This window comes from Myotis lucifugus, unplaced genomic scaffold, assembly GCF_000147115.1.
Source record: "Myotis lucifugus unplaced genomic scaffold, Myoluc2.0 scaffold_283, whole genome shotgun sequence".
Taxonomy (NCBI): domain Eukaryota; kingdom Metazoa; phylum Chordata; class Mammalia; order Chiroptera; family Vespertilionidae; genus Myotis; species Myotis lucifugus.
This window is the reverse complement of record NW_005871331.1, coordinates 1,264,924-1,289,902: the sequence shown is the minus strand read 5'-3', so window position 1 is coordinate 1,289,902 and position 24,979 is coordinate 1,264,924. Positions and strand designations below refer to the sequence as shown.

Sequence of the window (24,979 nt, the reverse complement as noted above, 5' to 3'; positions counted from 1 at the left end):
GAATTGATGAAAAGTCCTAAGTGGGTACATTGGTGGGTAGATGCATGAATGAATGAGAAGATAGATGGAAGGATGAGTAAATGAGTAGACGGATGAACGGATGTGTAAATAGGTGGATAGATGAGAGACTGGTGGGTGGATAGGTGGTTTGATAGACAGATGGCTGAGTGAATGAATGGATGGATGGAAGGAAGGGTAAGTGAGTGGATAGATGGGTAGCTGGTGGAGGAATGGATGAGTAGGTGATTGTGTGTATGCCAGGCCACTGGCCAACTTACCACAAGGTTGCCAATGACCATCACAAGCAAGAAGACCAGCAGGCACAGTGACTGCCCAGACACCTCCATGCAGTCCCACATGGTCTCGATCCACTCGCCACAGAGGATGCGGAAGATGATGAGAAAGGCATGGAAGAAGTCCATCATGTGCCAGCGGGGCAGCAGGCCTGGGTCGCTGATGCGGTGCCTCAGCTCTGAGTAGTTTTTGCCGAAGAGCTGCATGCCCACCACGGCGAAGATGAACACGATGATGGCCAGCACCAGCGTCAGGTTCCCCAGGGCCCCCACCGAGTTGCCGATGATCTTGATGAGTGTGTTCAGCGTGGGCCATGATTTGGCCAGCTTGAAGACCCGCAGCTGGGGAGGGAGGGGTCCTGTGATAGGCTCTGGTTCCCAGTGCCCACGGACACCCTGATCTCCCTCCCACACTTCCTGCCTGAAAACCCGGGGAGCCCTTGAAAGTCACTGACACCTGTTCCTCCGGGTTTCTCCAAGAGCACACACCACTGTCTCTCCCCACAGCCTGAAGGTAGCTTCAGCGGACTCTGCTCTGGGAGTCAGGTCAACAGCTCCAGCCTCATTTCCCCCATTCAGCCCTTCTCTTTGTCCTCACACCAGCCTCCTATTACCCTTGGTCTCACTTCAAGGAACTGCCTAGATTCCCCCAATAGGGGATGTCCTTTTTCTGCCAGGCCCTTCATCAGATACCCTTCCAGGCCAGCTCAGCCATCTCTAACTTACCCAATCACCTCCATTTCTCTCTCCTCTTAGTTATAACAGAGAAAGGGAGCCAGTGCTTAGCATGTATTAAAAACCTACTGTGTCAGACCATGTGCTTAGGATGCATCAACTCATACAGAACTCCCAATAATACATGGGGTTGGCACTCTTACTACCTCCTTTGGCAGATGAAGACGGCAACCCTTACAAGTGGAGTAACTTGTCTAAGTTCCTTGGCTCATGGCAGTGGAGTTGGGATTAGAACTCACCATCTAGGCTATCTCAGCTGCTCCCACCAGGCTGCCTTCCTGAGCACCAACAGTGCTCAGACGTCTGCTGGGAAGCCTTCCCTGACCTCCTGCCAGCCCTATGTCTGGGGGCTTTGGGAAATTGTTTCTGACTTCTTTCTGAATCACTGACTTGCCTCAACCATGACTCTTCCAAAGAACCCTTCTTTGGCATGTAGATTTTGAGCTCTCTCAACTCTGGGATTCCCCACATTGTACAGACACAGGGCAAGATGCACTTGCCCTTGACAGACAGGTGACCATGAAAGCAAAGGCCCAGATCCCTCATGACAGGGCAGCGGGAACTCCCACCACCACCACCCAGGGTGACAACCTCTCTGGGTCTCAGTCTCCTCATCTGTGCAATGGGGATATAGTAATATCAGCCCCACTCCTGGGATCCTGTGAGGACTAAAGGGTGAATCACAAAGGGCTTTGCAAATCATCCGATGGCCACCCCAACTGCTCCTCTGGAGGGATATCTCTTTCTGTCTTGCCCTCCCCCCCTAATCTGGGCCTGGCACCCAGGGGCACTTAGCCAATAGCTGTTGGGTGAAGGCATGATGGCTCAGAGTTGGGGTGAGTGAGTGGTGCCCCAGGCACCCGCCCCGCCCCCCTGCAGAGGGCCCAGCAGGTACCAGGCGGAAGGAGCGCAGCACCGACAGGTTGCCCATGCGGGACAGGCCCAGCTCCATGAGGCTGAGGATGACGATGATGCTGTCAAAGATGTTCCAGCCCTGCTGGAAGTAGTAGTAGGGGTCGAGAGCGATGATCTTGAAGGTCATCTCTGCGGTGAAGATCCCGGTGAAGACCTGGGAGGGCGTGGAAAACAGGGGTTCCCCACGATTGGGCTGGAAAGAGCCTCTGGCCATCAGGGGCGCTTGTTCCCACAGGATCTCCCTTCTGGGCTGCCAGCTCTGACTGCACCCAGGCTCCCAGTGGGGGCCTGCCTGGCCATGGCCTCGCCCCTTAGGGATACCTCTGCCCCGATGCCTCCAGTCCGCTCTGTTGCTCACCGAGCATGAGCTGTCAGCCTGCCCCTCAGAAACAGCCGGGCCCATCGAGGGCTCTGCAGAAATTCCGTTCAGGAAGCACCTGAGGGCCGGGGACCCAGCCCTAGACTCCTTCCAGCCCGTGTTGCCACAGGACACACCCTCACTTCACACGTGCCAGATACATGCATTCATTCCGACAACTACTCATGGCTCTCATGGCTCAAGACCTTTGTCACGCTGTGCCCGCCCCCTCCTTGTCCACTTGCTGAACTTTTCTCACTGGAATAATAACCAGCCACTATTTCTTAATTGCCCTAAGAGCTGGGCTGGAATGCTTTGCAAATGTTGGTTTTGTTTTTTTTTCATCAACAAGCCGACAAAGAAATGATCATTATCCCTGTTTTACAGGGAAGGAAACTGAGGCACTGAGAGGTCAAGTAGCTTCTCCCGGGTCATGTAGCTAGTATGTTTGGGAACCAGAGATGACCTCAGTGCTGTCCTTCAAGATGTAGAGTGACCGCCTCTCCCTCTGGAAACGTTCCTGAGGTGGGCAGAGGCGGGGCCTCGCCTGGTTCATGGACTCATGAGTCCTGAGAAGCCCGGCCTCAGCTGGCAGAGACCCGTGGTCAAGGAGCCCATCCAGCGGTGGGCCAGGCAGCCGGGAACATGGCCACCTGCCCCGAGGTGTGCCAACTGCTACCACGGGGACATGGTCCCGAGAGGAGGGGCTGGAGGGAAGGCGGGCCTGCCCACAGGCCTTCCTGGCCACTTGGAGGAGCTGGGGGTTATCCTGAGGGCAGTGGGGAGGCACTGAGGACTTGTGCATTTATATGAAAACATGCAAGCTTTTTATCGTTTTAATGTATATGATAACAATAGAGTATCTTTGCATTTTTTTAAGCAGAATTTATTTTGAATTTATATGTGTTCTTTTTCGCAAGTTCTTTTTATCCCAAACATCATGTTTATGAAGTTTATCCATAAGGATACATGTATATGTATTCATTCTAAGTGTATTTGTACGAATACACCACAATTGACTTATCTATTTTTTAATGGATGGAGGTACATTTATGTTGATTCCAATTTTCCCTACACCTAACAATGCTGCAAAGAACTTTCTTGTACGTGTCTCTTTCTACGGACATGTGAGATCTAGAGACTATATATACATATATATACTACATATATATATGTATATATATATATGAAATTGTTAAGTTGTAGTGTATGCACATCTGTGCTTTACCTGATTGTACAATTGCTCCCTGTGATGGTTGTACCAAATCCAGACTCTTACAAAGTGTGACTTCTCAGTGTTTCACATCCTTGTCAACATGTGCAAGTTTATTTTAGAATCTCTTAGGGGTGAGAAATAGTATCTCAATGTTGCTCTAATTTGCATTCCTCTGTGTTTCTTTAAAAAAAATCTTTATTGCTGAAAGTAGTACATATGTCCCTTTCCCTGCCTCCCTGCCCCACCCCCCATCCTAGCCCGCCTCCCTCCGTCTGTGTTTCTTTTCGTTTGTTTATACCCATCTGCGTGTCCCCTTTGGGATTTGCCTGTCACTTCCTCTGTCCACTGTGCTGTCTTTTTGCCCCTGGGTTGTCCCTCTTTTCCTTACTGATGCGTAAGCGTTCAATATCGATTCTGGATTTCCCGTCTTTCTAGTTGAATACTTTTCACAGTATCAATTTCTAGTTTATGGCAGTGACTTCACTTTGTTTTATCATATCCTTTATTTGATGGGTATTTTACATTTTAATATAAGTAAACTTATCAATCTTTTCTTTCATGGTATAAACTCTTCATGTTGCTGAAGACAGCCTTCAAACCCCCAAGATTTTTTTCTCACTTTTATTCTGAAAATTTAAAAATGTTGCTTTATCCTATTTAGGTGTTGGATCCAATTCCCCACCACTAATTAATGAGTACGGTGTGGGTAGGGATCTAAATGTACTTTCTTCTCTATAGATAACCATTCTGCCCAGCATTATTTATTATTAAATAGTCTATCATTTTCCTACCGAATTATAATGCCATTTTTATTATTGATCAAGTCACCAAATACACATTTTCTATTTCTGAGTTCTCAATTCTGTAGCAGTGATCCAATTTTCTATCTTTGCAACAATACTATAACTTTATAATATATCTTAATACACGTAGGGTAAATTCCCCACCTGATTCCTAATTTATCTTGATAGACTTTACTTTTCCATATGAATTTTAGTATTACCATTTCAATTCCCATAAAAAACTGTGTTGGAATTCTTATTGGAATTACATTAAATATCTAGGCTAATTTGGGAAGAACTGCTATCTCTACAACATTGAGACGTTCATTCACAAAAATGGTCTGTCTCTCCACCCATCTGAGTCTTCTTTTGTGCTTTTTAAGAGTTTAAATTTTTTTCATATAAAAATTATGATCTTTTGCTACATTTCTTCCTAGATTCCTCCTAGTTTCTATTGCTATTTATTTTTAAGAGTGTCAACTTTTAAACATGACTCTCTCCAAATGATGCTGGTGGCTAGGAGCAGAATTAATGTGGGTACATTGAGCCTGTGCCTAGTAACATTGGTCAACTCTCTTACTAGTCCTGATAGTCTTTGTGTAGATTTTCTGGAATTATTTATATAGATAACAATATCATCCGAAAAGTAATGTTCGATCTGTTCTCTTCTTTCTTCTTTTCCTTTTGTTACCATGGTGATAAGGACCTCCAGTATAATTTGGACTGGAAGCAGGGAGGTAGGCACAAAGCTAGAGCTATAGCCTGGCAGTGGAGTGCCCCAGGTGTAAACAAGGGCTCTAGATACAAACTGCTCGGTTGCGAGTCCTGACTCTACCACTTCCTGGCTGTGTGACCTCGGTTAAGTTATTTGTGCCTCTGTTCCCTTATCAGTAAAATAGAAATAATAATAATAATAGCATCTCCCTTACTGGTTATTATCAGAAATTAGATGTTCAACAAGTATTAGCTACGACTACCACCAGCTTCACATCTATGTTCGTTCCTGACTTTTAATGGGAAGACTGCTAACGTTTCATGGTCAAGAATGATACTATAGATCATTTGGGTCAGATTATTTCTAGTTTGCTAAGAGTTCTTACCACAAAGAGTTTGGTTTTATTAGATGATTTTTCCACACTGAAGGGAAGATCATATGTACCTGGAATAAACACAACTTGATCACGAGGAGTTTATACTTTACTTATTTGATTTTTCTTAATCATACACTGCTGGATTTGTTTTGGCTTTTTTTTCTCTCTTTTCTTTATGGTCTTAAATCTCTTCTTGGTAACTTGCATTTTTCTTAGAAAAATTTTCACGTAGTCTGTTCAAAATTTACTAGCATTAAGTTGTTTATAATGTTTTATATTATGTTTTAATCTCTACTGTTTGTGTAGTTATGCCTCTTTTCCATTTAATTTATTTGTACCTTCAATTTTTAAATTTTAATCCTGCTAAGAAATTTGTCTATTAGTCGTTTCAGAATATGTTTGTTTTAAAAAAAAAACTTCTCCATAGTATGGAACAGAGTGCGGAATCTCAGAGGGAAGGTGGGGGTGGGTGGGTGGGAGGTAATCAACCAAGGACCTTGTATGCATCTATGCATGGCCCATGGGCACAGATAATGGGGTGGTGAGGGCCTGGGATGGGGGTGGGGGGTGGGGGGGTTGAGGGGTCAATGGGGAAAGAAAGGGGACATATGTAATACTTTGAATAAAGAATTATTAAAAAAATAAAACATTTCATTTGATAAAAGAAAATTTAAAAAAACTTCTCCATAATTACATTTTTAAAATTATGTATTAATTTTCTGCTTTTATCTTTACTTTTCTTTAATATTTACTAACTACTTGAATCAAATGACTGGCTCATTAATTTCCAACTTTTCTTTTTTAATGTATATAGGGAAGGGCAAGGGTGGGTTTACAGTTGTGAGTACACGAAACACAGAGTTTATTCTGGTATTATTATTATTTATTAATTTTGCATTATTTTCCAAATGAATAACGGCAAACCTACTTTTGTTCTTCTTTAGGCTATAAATTTCCCTCTAAGTACTGCATTCGCTGGCTGAGACTGATAAGCTTCCTTCTTTATCATTTCCCAGTGTCTGTGTGTGGTTTTTCTGGTTCACCGTTTTACTGAAGGTAGGATCATATACCTATGGGCTACTTAGTTCCAGCCCCTATTCACACTGTCCCAAAGACACGTCTTGTCTCTACATGGTCACTGAAATCCAAACCCCCAGATTACTCACAGCATCGACTCCCCACCCCCATCCAGAGCAACGACAGAACCATGTCATGTTTACTGCTATGGTTTTTAAGTCCCTCTTTGCTTTTGGCACGCGGGCATTTTTGTTACGTTCTCATGAACTTTGCTATGCACGTCAAAGAATGTTGGCTATGTCTTTAATTGTTTCGCAGTCAGAGACTTCTCAGGCTTGCCTACAGCATGGCCTTTTACGTTTGATTATATGATGGGCTAAAAGTTATTCAACTCTAGAAATCTCCTCCTTCCTGGAATTTGTCTTTAGTGGCACGCTTTGAAAGGCTTTTCCCCTACCAAGATTATTCACCCATGTTTATTTTTGTAGTTTTGTTTCTTTCCATTGACTATTTAAACCATCTAAAATATATTAACTGCAAAACAATAAAAACCTTACATGCTAGCAATAAAGCCCTCCAAACAGAACCAAACAGAGCTATAATCCAACTACATGACCTACTAATAATAATCGAACCACAGGTTAAACACAGCTGCGATTCAATCACTACTTAATGATCCGGCGAAGCCCACAGAGCTCCCCATCACCTTGACCTGGAGCTCGGTCCAAACCAAGGGTCACATTCCACTAAAACCACATTCAACGGAAACCCGACGTAACCGCCATCTGAAGACCAACGCAAGGGAGGCACAGCTGGGTGATGAGGCACCTGCAGACTGGGACACAGCTTTCCCTCCTGTTTGCATATAAAACTAGAATTATAGCAAATGCACACAATTGTGAAAACATCTGACTAGATCCTGCAGAGAACTGTCCAGAGTCCTGGATATGGAAAGTAATAAGAGAAGACAATCTTCATACCCCAAAGTGTGGGAGGACTGCCTGCCTGGTTGGGGGTGGGCCCCTGTGCAGCTGGACAAGACAGGGCTGGGTCTGCAGGAAGAGAGGGGTTAGAGCAAATGACTCCCTTCCTCTCCCCAAACTCGGTGATGATCCTGGGAGCTCCTTCTGGAAACCAGTGGGGTCTCTGCCAGCCTTTCCCGGGGCTCCCCTGGGGGAAGGGCTTTCTGTGTTTATCTGGACACAGCCAATCGGGCTCTGTCGCTCAGAGTCAGGAGACAGAAGCTACATGCCCAGCTCTGTCACCACTGTGTCCCCTCTCAGGCCTCAGTTTCCCCTTTTTCTAGTGGAGAGGTAGGGCTTGGTTTCATCTCAGGAGAAAGAAATCAGAATTGGAACCCAGACATCCTGACTTCCAGGGACAGTCTCTTTAATAATAACAACAACACTAATAACCACAGCTATCATTTATCCTTAGTGCTTATTGTTTATCAAACTCTGAGCCAAGGACATTACACGTATTATCTTATTCAGTCCTCATTAGCTTCCCATGAAGCTGGCATTGTCATACTAATTTTACATTTATTAAATTCAAGAAATATGTTTTGTGCAATTACTGAGCCGCAGTGATTTGCTTGAGGTCACATATAGTTCGTAAGAGCTGAGTCAGAATTCAAATCTGGCTCTGCTTCATTTACTCGCTGCACCCAGCTGTCCATCCATCCATCCATCCATCCATCTCTCTATCCCTCTCTCCCTCCAACAATCCATCCATCCATCCATCCATCCATCCATCCACCCATCCATCTACCCATCCATCCATCTATCCATCCTCTTCTCCATCCAACAAACATCGATGTCCACCTACAGAAACTCTGGCTATAAGAGAAATGCCTCTTTTTGCATTTCCCCTCCTCCATCTACTATTGCCAAATCTCACGTCCCCACCCATTTCAGGCTCACCCCCACCTCCCTTTTGCTTTGTCACCTCTGAGCATCTTCATTCACCTTTCTCCCCAACCTTTCCCTCTCAACTACATCTCTCAGTTCCTTCAATGCTGATGCTGAAACTCCCTACTTCACGATGCCTTCCACGATGACCCCACCATCGGAAAATCCTTCTGCCCTCTGGATCCCTGCGCCCAGGGCCAGGCAGGCTGGGACAGCTGCCCGAGAGCCGTTCGCACCCGGATGCCGCCTCTGGAGTCAGCTCCCAGCGGCCCTTACCAGGTTTCCGACCTGCAGCATCTCCTCGAATTCCGTCGTCATGTTGTAGTGCTCCAGGGCCATGAAGAGCGTGTTCAGCACGATGCACATGGTGATGGTGAGGTCGGCGAAGGGGTCCATGACCATGAACTTCACTTTCTGCTTGATGGACATCCACAGGGGGCAGCAATCCCAGATCAGGTAGCGCTCGGCGAAGTGGTTCCAGCACGGCGGGCACTTGCGGTGAGACTCCTCCAGCTCTGGGGGGACACCAGGGAGCTGGTATGCTTTCGTTGACTGATTCATACGTAACTCAGGGTGCTCCGGAAAGGTGGGTGGCTTAGCCGGGGAGGGGACAGGGCTGATGCATGGCAGGGGGTCCGCGAAAGGGGCAGGGAAGACAAAGGGTAGGGGAGGGGGGCTGTGTCTTGACTCCTTACCCTGGAAATATGGGAGAAGAGGACCACAGGGCAGGGGGCAGGGATGGATGTGGGGAAAACTGGGACAGGACAGATCAGGACAGACTGAAAAGGAGGCAGCATCCGAGACAGGCGAGTTCAGATATTAAGGACACTCAGGAGTGACTAGCTGTGGACGTGTTAGGACAGGGGGTGTGGTGGTGCCTGGGACAGGCCGGAGAAACTGTGAACACACATGGGGCAGGAGGGAACAAGATGGGGGTTGCCGAGGGTGGGACTGGCTGGGATGAGGCCAGAGCAGGCATGCTTGGGGGAGGATGGCTCCCGGCAGACAGGGAGGGGCTCAGGGAAGGACCAGATGAGACTGATCGGCACCTGGGACAGGCCAGGACACTTGTGGGAAAGCTTGAAAGCAACAGACACGGCTCCTGACAGTGCCCAGGAAAGGACAAGCGGAAACGAATGAAACACCGGGGGCAGGGGACACAGACGGAGAAGTCTGGAACCGCTGGGGGATGGTCCAAGGCAGGCGAGCAGCTGGGGGAGGCCTGGCTCAGGTCCGGGTAAGGACAGGGTGCCCAGACTGGAAGTGGGAGTGTTTGGATGACACCAGGGCCGGGGGGCGGGGGGGTGCTGACCTTCCAGAGCGCTGGTGAGGACGCTGACTGCGCTGAGGGCCCGCTGCCGCTCTCCGGGCCCCTCGAAGCCATCCATGCACGGAGCCGGGGGGGTCAGCATCTGGGGTTTGCCTGGCTCCTCCGACGGAGTGGTCTGCGTACCATCGGGAGATAGGCGTCAGCCTGGGGACCGGTGTCTGCTGGGCCTGGGGCAGCTGCTGGGCCTGGGGCAGCTGGTTCAGACTCAGGTTGGGAAGGTCACAGGGAGACAGGATGGGGGTCTTGATGGGACAGCGGGTGTTGGGCTTCTCTGCTCCCACCTCCCTCCCAGTTAACATCCCCCCCACCCCACCCCTCTCAACAATTATTATCTCCTTCATTCTCTATTCTTCACCATCTCTAGGCAGTGGTGGTTCTTGACTGTGGACAGGAACTACATAACCCAGTTCTATTAACCAGATGCTGTCGTACATGTTAGTCCATGCAAGGATGATCCGGGAGTCTTAACTGACCACAAGCTCCCTAGAGTCAAGAACATAACGGAAGCTGAAAAAAAAAATCTGCCACGCTCCCTGGCGACAGTCATAGCAGCATAAAGCACAAGGCTTCCGCGTGGCTGGTGGGGACTTCTGCGGAGACACTTTGGCTCTATCCACCAAGAGAATTGTAAACTGGCTCTGCAGTTACTCATCTGGTCATCTAACCTCATAAATAATTATGCACACGCGCCAAAAACATACATGTGATGGTGTCCATTGCAGCACTGCCCCCGGTACCACAGGAACAAAACAACGAATCAGGAGGAAGAATTTGAAAATCAATTGTGGGGACGCTCTGACTCTGATACAGACAATGAAGACAGCGAGGCAGCTCCATGTGTGTGCCCTGGGCTGCACCCTGGGGCCTGTTTTCAATGTGCTCGCTTCATTGCTGCAGGGGAAGGAACCAGGCCTGCAGCTGGAGACGTGTCCTGACAAAGGCGGAGGCAGCAGCCGTCTCTAGGCTCACTCAGCACCCCCCTGCCCCCGAAAGAACCACGGGCAGCCCACGAAGGCTGCCCATCAGCGCAGCCCTGCACCGCCACAGTCTGTGAGCCGGCGCCGGGGGTTGCTGAAGGCACCTGGCTGCTCAGTGTGCAAGACCAAGGTTCTATGACCTTTATAGGTCGCAGGGAGGATGGGCCTAGGCTGCCTAGGGTGGCAGAGCCAGGGCCTGGGGCGGGAGCTAATTTTATCCGGTCGACCTTTGTAATTGGGGGGGACTGCCCTGAAAGGTTGCCCAGGGAGGTAGTGAGCTCCCCGTCATTGGAAGTATGCGAGCAGAGGCACCTGCCAGGGCTGAGGTGGCTGGTGTAATAACAGTACCTAGGTACTCCTGGCCAGCTGAACTCACCAGTTTGTCTTAAATTCTCCCAACCTCTCGCCTCCTCCTCTACTGTTGGTGAGAGTTCGAGTTATCATTTAGCAAGTATTTACTCTTTCCCCTTCCAGGGTGGACCAACAAACTTCCTGTCCTCTTGGTGACACACTCACTTGGGCCAATGCAATGTCAGTGGACATGGTGCGAACAGAAGCCTGAAACAAGCTGTGCCATTGGCCTTGCTCTTGTGCTCCAGTCATCCTCCCAGAAAAGAGCTTCCCTCGGTAGCTGCCACTCCTGCAGCCTGGGCCTCACTCAGCACATAGACAGGAGCAGCCCCGCATCTGACCCAGTGTGGAGCCAAGCCAACGTGAAGTCCGAAGCAGAGCTGCCCAGCCAAGCCCACCCCAGACCAGCCGAACCACTGTCAACCTGCAGAGGACTGAGTGTGAGAATAAAAGCTTGTCATCCATTGACTTCAGGGGTAGTTTGTTACACACCATTACGTGTGGCAATAGCTGACTGATACACCATTCTAGTGCAAGTTATCATCACCCCTTTCCTAAAACTACCACAATAGCCTCCTAACTGGCCTTTTCTTCTCTTCCCTATATCCACTACACAGCTGAAAGGGAGTCCCTTAAAAATCAGATCATGCTATGCCTCTGATCAACAGCTCCCCCCAGCCCACTGCTCCCCATCTTATTCAGGATAAATTCACACTTTCCTATGACCTACAAGGCTCTGCATAGTCCAAATCCTAACTCATCAAACTCATTCCAGATCCCTTCCCGCAGGTTCCACCACACCTGGTCTTGCCCGGCTCTCTCAGGTCATGCCCATTTCTCTTCAGAGCCTTTCAAATTGCTGTTCCCTCTGCCTAAAGCACTACGCTCCCATGTCTTTGTGGCTGGCTCCCTAAATCATCTGCCTGTCAATTTTAATGTCAGCTCCGCTGGAAGGCCTTCCCCGATTATTCTAATAGCTCCCATCCCCATCCCTCCCCCTGGCAACTTCCTATAACATGACCCTTCTTGCTACCTGGAAATGCTGACCCGTTCACTATCTGTCTTCCTGACTACAAGGCAAACTCCACCAGGGCAGGGCTCTTGTCTGTTCTGTTCATTGCAATAACCCTGGAGTCTCAAACACTGAGTGGCACCCAAGGCAGCCAGCTGGCCCTGGATACACACGGGTGGATGGATAGATCCTTGGGAATGGGGAGGCTGGGGTTAAGCTCTAGCTCTGCCCCTCACTTGCTAGATGGTGGGGGGAGGGGGATGAAATCTAGGGAGTGGCTGTTCACTGTGCCCCACCTGACCCTCTGGGACAGGCACTCCCAGGCAGACAGGGAACAGGGAACAGGACCATTTCCCGGTCCTGTTCAAGCTTCCTCAGAGAGCCTGCCCTCTTCCATGTCCCTGTAGGCATTGGGGTCTGAGCCACATGTTTGCCCTTTGCCTGGGCGGGCTGTTCTGGGCACTGTGTTGGGGGTCAGGGGTCAGCAAGGGGTCAGCAATCTGGATAAATGAAACATGGGCTGTCTGTTGGGGTGGCCCTTCCTCCTGCCCTCCCCTGTCGACTCGGCGCCCACTACGTGCCTGACACTGTGCTTTGTTTTCCGATGAGAAATGGGTAGACGGGTCTCATCGGGAACCAGAAGCCAGGAAGGCATTCCCGGGGCCTGCAGCCCGCTAATCTCTTTACCTTTTCAGAGTCTCCATCTCGGCCCACTAATTCCTTTAACTTCGCAAATGACCCCCGTTGGCCAAGCTAATCCCTTTAAGGTTACAAATGGGCCCCACCGAAGTGAGAATGCTGAAGTCAGAATTCCCGGTAATGAAGTGTTTGAACTCGGACTCCTCCCGACATGTGCCCTACGAGACGGTTCTCTCCCTAACGAGATTAGGAGGTTCTATTAGCTTCCAGGCTGCTGACCCGATTCCACGGGGCTGAGGCTCCAGGGCTGGGCATGAAGGGGGGTCTGCAGCCACTGGGATGTGGTGCTCCTGGGAAGTCAGGTACCCCACCCTACAGGGGATGGCCTGGGGCCTCCCAGACTCACCCGGAAGCTGCGGTCTGCTCCTCGCCACCCCCCTTTGGTTTCCCCAGAGGAGTGTGAGGGCCCCAGGCGTTCTGCATTGTGCCCCAGGAGTCTTGATTCCTTCCTGCTCAATAATTACAATCACAGATAATAATAATAATAATAATAATAATAATAATAATAATAATGACTGGAACATGAGGCAAGGACTGGGCTGAGCATCGGGCAGGTGTTAACTCAGTCCTCGCCACAACCTGCTGGCGTGGACATTCCCTTTACTGTCCCCTTACAGATGAGGGAGTGGGGACACAGAGAGCTGTGTGAATCTGTGCAGAGTCGCCCAGCTAGAGCAAGCGTCTGAGCAAAACAGGCCATTTGGCTGTGAGCTGTTCCTCTTCAGCCTCCCCTGCCCCTTCCTGACCATTTCCCTGTCCTGTTCCAGCTTCCTCAGAGAGCCTGCCCTCTTCCATCTCCCTGTAGGCATTGGGGTCTGAGCCACGTGTTTGCCCTTTGCCTGGGCGGGCTGTTCTGGGCACCGTGATGGGGGTCAGGGGTCAGCAAGGACGGATCAGGCGGCCATCAGTCTGTCACGGGACTGGCTGACTGAGAGATTACAACTCTAACTGGTCTCTCATGACCTAGCCTGCCCCTCCTCGTTACCTTTTTGACAATAACTCCAACTCCTTTCCCCTTTGTTCCCTGGGTTCCGGCCACACTGACCTCATGGCACGCCCTCCCCTCCGCTAGGCTAGTTTCTGCCTCAGGGCCTTTGCACTGCTGTCTTCTAGGCCTGGAACTTGCCTCCCCCAGACGAGGTAATGACAGTCCGTTATGATGATGTTATCACAACATCATATGCTCATCCTGTTATGCCCAGATTTCAAGATCCCCAAGAAACCACATCAGGGAGCCAGCCAATCCGATGCAAAAGCATAAGAATCTGTATTTCAAGCTAGCTTGAGCTCCCCGTCCACCAGACTCACCGACACAACGGCAAGCCAAGTGGCTGAGAGACAGAACCCCGCGTAGAGATGGGTTTTAAAGCGGGGGTTGGAGTAAGGGGAGGAGAAAGGACTGTGCTCTGCCGATTGGCCAGGCGCAAGTCGATGTCTTGTTCCTGGGTGTGGCTAGCAGAGTCTTAGACTTCCGGGAAGAAGCTCCTTGCCAAGCCCGTGGCCAAGGTAAGATGGAGGACGTAGCCCTTACCCTGGGGCAAGATGGAGGGCCTAGCCCTCGCCCTTTCAATCCTAATCGCCTTACCCATGTGAGGCCCTTCACTCTTGCAACAATCCTGCGATGGGCATTTTTAACCCATTTTACAGGCGAGAGACGCACAGTAACTTTCCCACGGCCGTGCAGCTAAGCCGGATTACAAACCAGTTCGTCTCCAGAACCTGGGGTGCGGTCCACTCCTCTATACCACCCCTGGGAGTTTCAGAGAGCAGCCTGGCTCCCACCTTTGCTTCCATTTGTCTAAATGCCTCCTAGTGAATGGGGTTCCTTCTCCCTCTTCTCTGTTCCCATCCTCCACACGACTTACTGGGCTAGTACTGAGTCACCGGTTTTAATGTACTGACACGTCTCAGACTTGGTGACTAACTGTTGGCCAAAACCTGGGAAGTGTCCCCTTGCCATTCTGGCCCTTCTCCCAGGAGGCTCCGGACTGCCAAGGACCCAGCAGGTCTACAGGGCACACACGGGTCCTCAGGACACTGGCTCCATGCCACCGTGGTATCTCAGTGCCCCAGCCTTACCAATTATTCAACACTTAGCTGTCATTTACCAATTATTCAATACTTAACTATCATCCCTGTTTATCAGCATAACGCACCCCCAGAACCCAGCACACACCAGGTGCTCAGTAAATACGGGGTGAGTGTATTTTGACCCGACCCTGGTGATGAGCTGGAGACCAGCTCTGCCCTGGCGCTGCATCGCGGGCTGGCTCACCGTGTCTGGGGGGCGCTCCAGCATCATGGGGCGGAGGAGGTGGCTCCCTGGGGAGGTGGCCTCAGGGTCGCCTGCCCCCAGCAAGGAGACCACCCCATTGCAATCGATGGTGCTGTTCCTTTTGCCATTGAGGGCGTGGCCGGGAGCTGAGGTCCCGGGACTGGGCTGTGCCTGGGCACTAGGCCGGCGCAGGGACCAGGGCACCAGCAGTGACGTGCGGTGGCTCTCGCTGTCCCCCGCCGTGCTGTTTTCATCATCGGCAAAATCTGTCTCCGACCCCGTATCTCGCCGGCGAAAGGTGAAAATGCTCCCTCGCCTGGAGTATGACTTCACGGAGGTCCTGTTGAGGCCCTGGGTGATGCCGAGGTGGTTCTGAGGGCACAGGCAGAGGGGACATCACCACGACAGCCCTTCCAGTGCTCCCAGCTCATCTCTGTGGCATCCGCCCAGCTCACCTTCTCAGAGGACTGCGGGCTTTAGCTGGCCACACAGTCTGGGTGAGCTGGGCCGAAGGGTGGGGTGTTCAGGGAAGGGGGGCGGGGCTAGAGCAATCTTGTCCTTTCGGGGACCTTTGCTCACCTGCAGCCTGTGCCTCTGGGGCTTTGAGATCGACGCTCACCTGGGCTAAGGCTGGGCAGGGGGAGAGGAGGCAGGAAGGCTCCTGCAGTGTAGACCAGCCTGGCCCGAGCAGCCATGCCCCTCACTCATATGGGCCTGTCCTTGGCGTCCTACCAATTGACCCTGTAGGGTGTCTACCAGTCCCAGATCAATGCTGGGGACCTGGCTGAAATGTGGGGTATCATAACACCCAGACCTACCCCGTCCCGCTGCCCAGGGCTCCTCGACCCCAAACATGGCCATGGGAAACAGGAAGGGCTGGGAGGGGCTGCGGGATGCCCTCCTTGGGGAGCAGCCATCTGTGACTGTACCAGGGGCCTGGCATGAAGGGCTTCTGATCTGCCCTAACGGGGGCAGGGCCACGACGGGGGGCTACCATTGCTCTGGGGCCATCCTCCGAGTCCGACTTGGGAAGCCTGTCATCCCCACACTCCTCCGTCCCCGAAGACAATCGTTTTCCCCTCTTGCTCCTTTTCTCGTGGGCGGTGACTGGGGGCAGAGGAGACATCTCCAAGGAGCTGCGGGACACGCTGTCCACACCCCTGATGGTGAGGGCCTGGAAAGGGCGGAAGAAGGGACGTCTTGGTCATCGGGACCACATGCAGCCGCAGGCTGAGACCCACCAGGTAACTCCCGGGGCCTTGGTGTTCCCCAGCAGTAAGGGGACTTGCACACTTACTCCCACATCAGGGCATCATGGAGAGATGAGCTCAGACAGACCCAGAATGTTCTATGAAAGAACCAAGTCCAGGGAGGAGGAGAGTCGTGGCTGACGTGGCAGCGTTTGGAAGAGGCGAGTGTGGGGGACAGATGGATGGGGTGTCAGTGAGCTGAAGTGAAAGAACTAGAGGTCAGAGGACCTTCTAGAAGGTTTGGCTAGCCAAAATGGGTGCTGGGGGTGGTGGCGTGGGGCAGTGAGAAGAAAGCAGATGTCTACAGCCTGGCTTCCAACAGGCTTGCTCTGTGGTTTTCTTTTTATTTATTGTTTTTCAGTCATCCTCACTGTAGAAAGAGTGGAAGGGAGGGGGAGAGAGAGAAACATCGATGGGAGAGAGACACATCGATTGGCTCCCTCCCGCATGGGCCCCCACCAGGCTGGGGATCAAGACTGCAACTGAGGTACATGACCTTGACTGAAATCGAACCTGGGACCTTCAGGCCAATGCTCTATTCACTGCGCCAAACCTCCTATGGCTCTGTGGTTATTTTCTAGGCTGGCTCAGGCCTCCAACCTTGGACCCTTCTCACTGCCCCACCAGAAGGCACCCAGTGACCTGGATAACTATCCATGGACACATGGATCTCTTTTGTCCAGCATGCACTATGCTCACAGGAACCACCTTTACCCAGCAGGCACCACACCTCCAGGCACCAGCACACCCAGCAGGCACCATGCTTACAGGCACCCACAGTCAGGGGAGGGCTTGGTCTGGAGGCCCCGTGGCTGCACTGCGCACCCACCTCCTGCTCTTTCTTGAGCATCTCCATGGCCTCCTGGAATCGTTTTTCCTTCTCCTCCGTCTCAGCGATGGTGGCTTGGTTTTGCTCCTCGTAGGCCATGGCGACCACAGCCAGGATCAGGTTCACCAGGTAGAAGGAGCCCAGGAAGATGACAAGCATGAAGAAGATCATGTAGATCTTCCCTGCGGACCTAAGGGTCTGGGGGAGCAGGGGGGCAGAGGTCATCCTCCCTGGGCCCCCTTCTGGGTCACGGTCATGGCATTTCAGAGTGGCCTAGTCTGGATGTGCCAGGCGTTCAAATGGCCACACCTGGGGAGGGGCCAGAGAGTGTCCCACCTACAGAGGGAAGTGTCCTACAGAGAATGACCGACGCACAGGGAGGGGTGTCCCACCCACACAGGGGGCAGCCTGTCACAGTCAGCAGGGGAAATGTACCTACAGAGGGGACTATTCCATCACATAGGGTGGAGGGGAGTCCCACTCACAGAGCAGAATGTCCAAGGGATGGGTACTTGGTCATCAGCAGAGAGAGAGTTTCTTTGTTTGCTGAGCCTCCATCCCTCAGATGCAAGGGTCCCCTGCCCCCTGACCCTCCTCAGTTGCTGGAGCCACTCTGGTAGGGACAGCCTGGGGCCCTGGTGCGGGGTCCTGAGCCCGTTCCTGGTGTCCCTCTGCTGGCCCGAGCACGCACGCACCTGCTGGTAGAGGCGCTCCCAGCAGTCCTGCGTCATCAGGCGGAAGAGCGCCAGGAAGGCCCAGGCGAAGGAGTCGAAGCTGGTGTAGCCGTGGTCGGGGTTCTCGCCTGCCTTCAGGCACCGGTAGCCCTCGGGACACGTCCTGCAGCCAGACACGCAGACTCTGTCTCATGCTGTGAGGGGTCCTCTGCCCCCGACACCCTGGCTGGGCCTGGCTCGTCTTCCTGGGCAGCCCAGCGTCTGCCCCCCTGCCCGGTGCTGCCCCCACGGCTTTCCATGCTGGGCCTCCTCCTGCCTGGGACCCTGTCTTCCCCTTTTCTCCATCCGTCTGTATTCTGCTGGGCTCAAACCCAGCCCCCTCCTGCCCCTAATTCACACCATCCCCGCTGCTGTCGGAGCCACCTCGCCCCTCGCAGAGGAAGTGCTAAGGGCCCGGCTCACGTCTCTTCCTCCGCCTGCCACCCCATGGGAGTGAGCACAGTGCCAACATGCAGGCCAGCAGTGAGGCTTGGCTGAGCTGAACAGGATGGAGCCCAGGGCAGAGGCTGGGCCACGGGGTTGGGGGATGCTTCTGGGCTGGGCGGGCTGGCCCTGGCCACGGGGTGCAACGAGGCAGACCCACAGTTCGCCGAGCTGGAGGGGCAGCCTCTCTCCCAGAGACGGAGCCCAGGGCTGGCTTCACGTGTGCTTGCCATGCAGGAGAGAGAAGGGGCGGGGGGGCTCAGCAAGCGGGAGGATCAGCCAAGGGCCTCTGTGCCTTGCTGATGTCCTCAGACCCCGAGACAATCTCTTAGTGACACAAAGGGCTCTGGCACTTCATACTAGAGATGGGGGACCACAGCCCCACAGACACCTTCCCCACCAGGCGAGCCCGTGTGTCCCCTCCCCTAACATCCTATAGCCCATCACTTACCCAGGCCCCGGTGTGCACACGACACTGGGCCTGTGGTACCACACGCAGGTACCACACTCAGGTCAAGGAGAGTCTAGGCTGCTGGGGGAGCCCAGACTCACTCCTGACCCGATGCACAGACCAGCAGGGAGGGAGTGGGAAGGAGCAGCCCTGGGGGGCTTCTGGGAGGAATGGAGCCAGGGTTGAGCTAGTCGGGGGCCCTGCAGGGCCTCCAGGCTACCCTCAGGCCCACCCCATCTTCAGGGCTCTGTTGGCCCTCCCTGCAGATCTGTACCCCCATCCCTTTCTTCACCCCCTTCGCAGCCATCTCTGCTGTAGGGGAGAGGGTTGGGGAAGCTGCCAGGGACCTGGCAGGGAGGGAGGCAGGGGGAGGCCTTGCTGACCCTGGGGTCACGGGCCAAACCTGAAAGCATATTGAGAAAGCACCAGGAGACTCCCCTGGCTGGGCAAGGTGGTCCTGGGGGGGGGGGTGGAGGGAGGGGGAGTGCCACATACCCGGCGTCAGAGCTGTTCCCACACAGTAACACGTCGCTGGTGCCGTTCTTGAGCATGTAATTTTCTGGAAGAGACATATCCAGTGGTGAGGGTCAAGGTGGCCCAGCCTCCTGAGCTCCAGCCTTGCACCCAGGACTTTGCAGAGGTAGAGACACAGGTGGTGGTCTTCCCACCTCTCCTTCTCCTCCTCCTCCTCCTCTTCCCACCTCTCCTTCTCCTCCTCCTCCTCCTCCTCCTCCTCCTCCTCTGACATTCAGCTGCCAGAGTCTCTGCTCTCTTGGGAGACTCAGAAGTCCCCACAGGGAGCATCTGCACTTTGCCTCATGTCACACAAGGGGCCACCGGGCCAAGAGAGGCCCTGCACTAGGAGGCAGGGGCCTGGGCGGAGTTCCAGCTGGGCTGCCGAGTCACGGCGTGGCCTCAGCAGGCGACTGCCCAGCTCTGTCTGGACCTACTTCCTTGTGCATGAAGTGATGGAAGTGACGCTGCCACAGTCACCGTGGCCAGAGTGTGGTCTCTTCAGACAGGGCTGGGGGGAGGGTGGGCAAGGCCAGGCCCTCTCCTCTCTGTGGCCATCGTCAGTCCCCAGCACTCACTGCTCCCTGCCTTAGTCTTAGGCAGCAGTTCTCTGGTCCTGGGACCAGCGGCGTCAACTGAGAACTGGAGAGAAATGTAACTTCCTGGGTGCCCTGCCCCCCCAAAACTACCGAAGCTCCGGGTGGGCCCCCCGGAGTCTGTTTTCCGAAGTCCTCCAGGTGACTGGCGCCCATGAAACCTTGGAACCGTGCTGTGCGGCCACAGCTGAGCCATATGCAAATTTCCCCACTGAGGTTCTGCCTGTGCTTTTCCCAGAGTGGTCGCCGGTGCATGCGAGGCCCTCACTCCACAGTGGCCCTCAGGGTCCTTGTGGGATACGGCCTAGGACAGTGTCTCCCTTGGCCCAGGCCCATGGCACTCGCCAAGGGATGTGCTGGCCACCAGCCCGGAGCATGGCAGTGTCACCCGTGGGGCAATGGCACCACAGGGGCTCACGTGACTGTGCAATCACTAAGCTTGCCCCCTCCCTTTCATGGGGTTCTGGGGAGCACGTGTGTGGCATTAACATCCTGGCAAGGAACCCCGAGGTCAACTGAAAAAAAATCTCGTGCCATGCAGGTGGGGCCTCCGCTCTGGAGCCTGGTAGGCTACCCCGGCTCCGTGTCCCACCCTTTCCCCAGCCAACACTCCCCTCCCTGCAGGCTGGACGGTCTCCTCACGGCTCCCGGCGATCTAGGGTCAGTCCCTCCTCAACATGTCACAGCTGCCGCTCGCATCTGGCCCTCCATCGAGCCCGAACCCCTTCTTTGCCAACCTTGAAGCATCGTCTCCCACCCAGCCTGAGAACTCGGAGGGCAGCCCTACATCTGCTCCCCTTCTTCCTCTCTCTGAGTCCAAAGGGTAGGGCTGGGGTCCCTGAGCTGGGGTCCCTCGGGGGGGTCAGGCAGGGTTTGGACGGCCCTGCAGGGAGGCCTGCCCAGTGGCAAGGCCGGTGTGGGCGGCGGCCCAGCCCTGGAGGCCTCAGAAAGCCTGGCCCGGGCCCCGGGGCGAACGCGTACCTGGATCGTTGAGGTAGAGGTCCAGCGAGTCCCAGACCTGGCCGCCGGCCTCCACGGAGCCATTGGTGTCGTTGAGCTCCGTGAAGTTGCGCACGCACTTGTGCCTCAGGTTGCCCATGAAGAGCTGCAGGCCGATGAGGGCGAAGACGCTGAGGCAGAAGACGGTGAGGACCATCACATCGGCCAGCTTCTTCACGGACTGGATCAGCGCCCCCACAATGGTCTTCAGGCCTTGGGGGAGGCGACAAGAAGCAATGGAGTCACCCCCGGGCACCGGGCCTCCCGCTCCCCTGGGCGGGGGCAGGCCCGAGGGGGTGCTGGGCCACGCGGGCCATCATGAGGTGGGGGCAGAGTGAAGGAGGCCTCTCCTTCGTTGAGATTCAGTCCCGATTCCCCTGGGGCAGGAGCCATCTGTGGGTGTATTTTCAGAGCGCCCAGTCCCCCTTGCTCTCCACTAGCCTCGTCCATGAATTGGGCGTGGAAAATGCCTTTTGCTTGAGGAAGCAAAGACTCAAAGCCTGCCCCTCTCTGGCTCTGTCCCAAGGTATGCTGGGCCTGCCCCTTTAAACATAGCCTTCAGACAGGCGATTGAGGTGAGGTCCATTCAAGGACAATGGAGGGGCTCAGCCTTGATCCTGTGATGGGGAGAGACACAGCCACTCTTGGTGGAGGATCTACTTCATGTGCTGGGGGGCTGGGCAGGCGGGAGGTCTGGCAAGGCCATGCTGGGTATGTCCTCAGGGGCCTGTTCTGGCTCGCTGTCCCCCTCTGGGAAAGGTGCAGGGGCAGGGGCGGGGTGGGCCTGTACTGCCTTTTCCTCCTCTGCCCTGTGCCTCTGGGACCCAACCCTGCGCATCCCCTTCCCCGAAGCGGAGAGGCCGTGACGGGTTAGTCGCACAGCCCAGCTCCCTACAGAAGCCAGCGCCACACAGTGAGGTGACAGAAAAGCGGGTGTAGACACGGTCGGTCTGACACTTGAGAAGTTCAAGTTCGAGCGCAGCATGGGGAGTGAGGGAGCTTCTTTGCCAGCAACAGGGCCCTGCCCCACGACCCCGTCCACCTTCCCCCCACCTCCCCACCCCACCCCACCCCCACAAGCGGCCAGATCTCAGATTAAGCTCCATCCATCCATTGTCCAGCCGGTTAATGTGTTAGGAGCACCCGTGGCGGCTGTGCCTGAGGCTGCTGTGTCCATGACCCGAGACAGGGAGGCGGCGATGGGCAGGCACGGGAGAGGAATTCTCAGCCATGGTGCCACCAAGGCTGCTGCCTGCCCAGGGCACAGAGGCACGCAGTGCTCTCTGTGGAAATCGTCCTGGCAGATGCTGGCAACCGCCTGGGCAGTGGGGGGCCCTCGCAGGGGTCTGGGCATGCGGTGGTGGTGGGATTCACGAGTCCTTTGGAGTCCAGAACCCCTTTTCTCTAGTGGAGGTTCTTGGAGCCCTCAGCGGGCACACTCTGGTTCTGCCCACTGGGCCCAGAGACCTTGCCCATAGCCTGGGGGCCTGCGGGGGGACTCGGTGAGGGGTGGTGGGCAGCAGCTTGCACACCCAAATTGGATGCTGTCTCAACTGCTAGGCTGAAGCCTCTTTGGCCTAAAAGCATCCAGTTCAAGGCCCAGCCGGGCACCTCGTGGTTTTTGGTCATTGGCTGGTGAGCACAGACTAACCCCTTTAATGTTTCTCATATCGATGACAGGGTTCACTTTTGGCAAGAATAATTCCAATGAAATTACAAGATGCTTTTTGAAAAGACCCAGGAAGGTCCGAGTCCTGGGGGACCAAATGAAAAATTCTCTGGCCACTAAAGGTCTAACAGGCTAGGCGAAGAGCCCTCGGAAACTGACCGTTCCTATTCCATCTCCATGTTATGGGAAAGGAGACCAAGGTCTGAAGAGGGCCAAGGCTATGTAAGACTCAGCTCAGGGGGCACCTCCTCCAGGGAGCCTTCCAGGATATGGCCACAGCATTTTCCTAGTGATCACTTTCAGGGTCTGCTCTCTGCTGCTTCCCTGGGTTGCCGGCACCTTGAAGGGATCCCAGGGGGCTGGGTTCGGGTTGACAGGCTTCTGCTTTCCCCCAGGACTGAGAAACAGTTTTCTTTGTCAGCCTTTCTTACAGAAGAGACTAGAACATAGCTGTCCTTCACGGCTATGGTCAGTGTGCTTAACCTCTCTTGTGAGGTGTGCTGTGTGTGAGGTTGTCCCTGGGACCCTAGAAGACAGACCCCAAGGCTTCTGAGCATGTATGTGCTTGTCAAGGCAAAGGACACCTGTCCCAACAGGGCAGCTCCATGGGAGTGGCTGGGAGCAGCGGCTCCCCTTGCTATGGGCTCTTAGCAGGAATCTGGGCTGCCTGTGAGGGGCAAGTGGCCCCTCTGCATATCCCTTGGAGGGTTCGGAGGCCAGGAGGAACCTTCTGAGGCTGGGTGTGAACACCGCATAAGGCGGGAGTGCTCCTCATAAGATTATTAACCCCACCAGGGGGAGTCTGAACACCTCCAGGGAGCTCAGAGCAGGGCGCCTGCCTCTGTGGGGGCAGTAACAGCCAAATGCAGGCCCAGGGGCCAGGACCCACCAGCTTGTCACATAGGAGCAGGTGCAACCACCCAGCTCACGGAATCCTCTCCTCAGCCCTGACCCTCCAGATCAGCGGCGTGCAAATCTCTAGATGCGCCTTCCCTGCTCCGGTCCGGGAGCAGCTGCATTCAGAACAAGCCCTAGAGAGCCGCTGGGCACGGCCCTCGGGGCTCTGAAATTGTTGTGTCTTTCGGGAGCTTCCCTGGATGGATGGGGCTGCTGGACTTTCTAGGGAAGCCGTCTGGCCTTGGGAGACTTCCTGCTCCGGTTGCCAACATCTGCCAAGGAGAATTTCTGCCGGAGGCTACCATGCGCGGTTTGCTAAACCTCTACCGCACCATGCAGCGAGGGCTGTTAGACGCCAAGGCCGACGCGCCTGTCCGCAGAGTACGCTCGCTCGGTTCACAAGGTGGGGCTGGGGCTGGGCTCTGCACAGATCCCCCGAGGGGGCGCGGGCAGGGGCTGGGCACCCGCCAGGAAAGGCGGGCGCCGAGTTTTCCTTTTTTGTTCCCCGTGTGGATGTGGTTTCCTCCCCGGAGGAGGATGCTTCAGGCAGAAGCAATTCACATACAAGCTTTCAGCTATTCAAACAGCTGTCAGTTTGGGAAAGAAATTCCTATCTGGCGGAGAATCTGGGTTCGTTCCAGGCCCTGCCAGGGGGTCTCTATGCCCCCCCGGTGTCTGTGCGAGTGGGTTTGGCTGGGGTGGGCGAAGCCCGTCCCGAAGCTTTGAGGAGACAGCCGTGCCCACTGCCGTCCGCTCCCACACCGAGCCCTGGGGCAGGTATTCTGCTGACAGGCACATGCGAGGGGCCTTCCCGAGGGTCCCCTCGACGCTCAGGCGGCCGGAAAGTCCCTCCAGCCTTGGCGTTTAACCTGATTTTCACCTGAAATGACCGATATAGTTTTCAGGGCCCGGAGGACTCGGAAGGTGCGTAAAGCTGAGACATTGCCCAGGTCCACAAATTCAGTTGTGTATCTGTAACAAGGGAAACGCACACACACGACACAGTCACGACACGCCAGGAGGAGACACACGGTGTGGGGGGGTGGGGGGGAGACAGAGAGAGAGTCACTTGTCGCCGAGATCTGCGAGGCGCGCCTGGCGTCTTACCTGGGATGACTGAAATAGTTTTTAGAGCTCTCAGGACTCTGAAAGTTCGAAGAGCCGACAAATTGCCTAGCTTTATATTTTCTGATACATACCTGCAGAATCAAACCACAGTTATTGGGATTTACAGCAGCACCTCAGCCTGCCCTCCCGGCCAGCCCTCCCCCACAGGGAGGAGTGTGGATGGGCGGGGGCCTCCCCTAAATTCTCTTCCTGAGCTGAACCCTCCTGCCACGGGGACCTCAGCGAGGGTGCCTTGGGGATGCCACACAGCCAGCCCCAGGCGGCTTTCGCGGTGATGGTCCCGTGAACACCCGGGGCCAGGAGGCAACGACTCGGCCACATTCTCCGTGACACTGGGGACCGTCACGCAACACGTGGCAGGCAGGGTCTGAGGATGGAGACAGGCGGGGTGGAGAGGGACACTCTCCCAGGAGCCTGGGTTCGCTCTGCATCTTCTGCGGCCTGGATCGCCCGCTTGTGCCTGCCTGGCTGCTCCAAACCAGAGGACCCTGAAGACCCGGCTGAGACCACCCCGGAAGTGTGGCTGGGT

At 54.2% G+C, this 24,979-nt stretch overlaps 1 protein-coding gene across 8 annotated transcripts in view; it reads right to left on the bottom strand.

The window, feature by feature from the left end:
- Positions 1-24,979, bottom strand: part of SCN5A (sodium voltage-gated channel alpha subunit 5) — a 60,646-nt gene that overhangs the window by 28,582 nt on the left and 7,085 nt on the right. For 5 of the 8 annotated variants that reach the window (XM_023763408.1, XM_023763403.1, XM_023763405.1 and 2 more), the window contains exons 3-13: positions 24,430-24,521; positions 20,739-20,969; positions 19,144-19,207; positions 17,736-17,877; positions 17,041-17,238; positions 15,956-16,135; positions 14,962-15,333; positions 9,630-9,762; positions 8,594-8,832; positions 1,924-2,097; positions 279-635 (exon numbers count right to left, since the gene is read on the bottom strand). In XM_023763408.1, the coding sequence (XP_023619176.1) occupies positions 279-635; positions 1,924-2,097; positions 8,594-8,832; positions 9,630-9,762; positions 14,962-15,333; positions 15,956-16,135; positions 17,041-17,238; positions 17,736-17,877; positions 19,144-19,207; positions 20,739-20,969; positions 24,430-24,521 (2,182 nt within the window). Of the gene's footprint in view, positions 1-278; positions 636-1,923; positions 2,098-8,593; positions 8,833-9,629; positions 9,763-14,961; positions 15,334-15,955; positions 16,136-17,040; positions 17,239-17,735; positions 17,878-19,143; positions 19,208-20,738; positions 20,970-24,202; positions 24,295-24,429; positions 24,522-24,979 lie in introns of all 8 variants that reach the window. The other 3 variants (XM_006099770.3, XM_023763404.1, XM_023763402.1) reach the window with 1 other exon arrangement.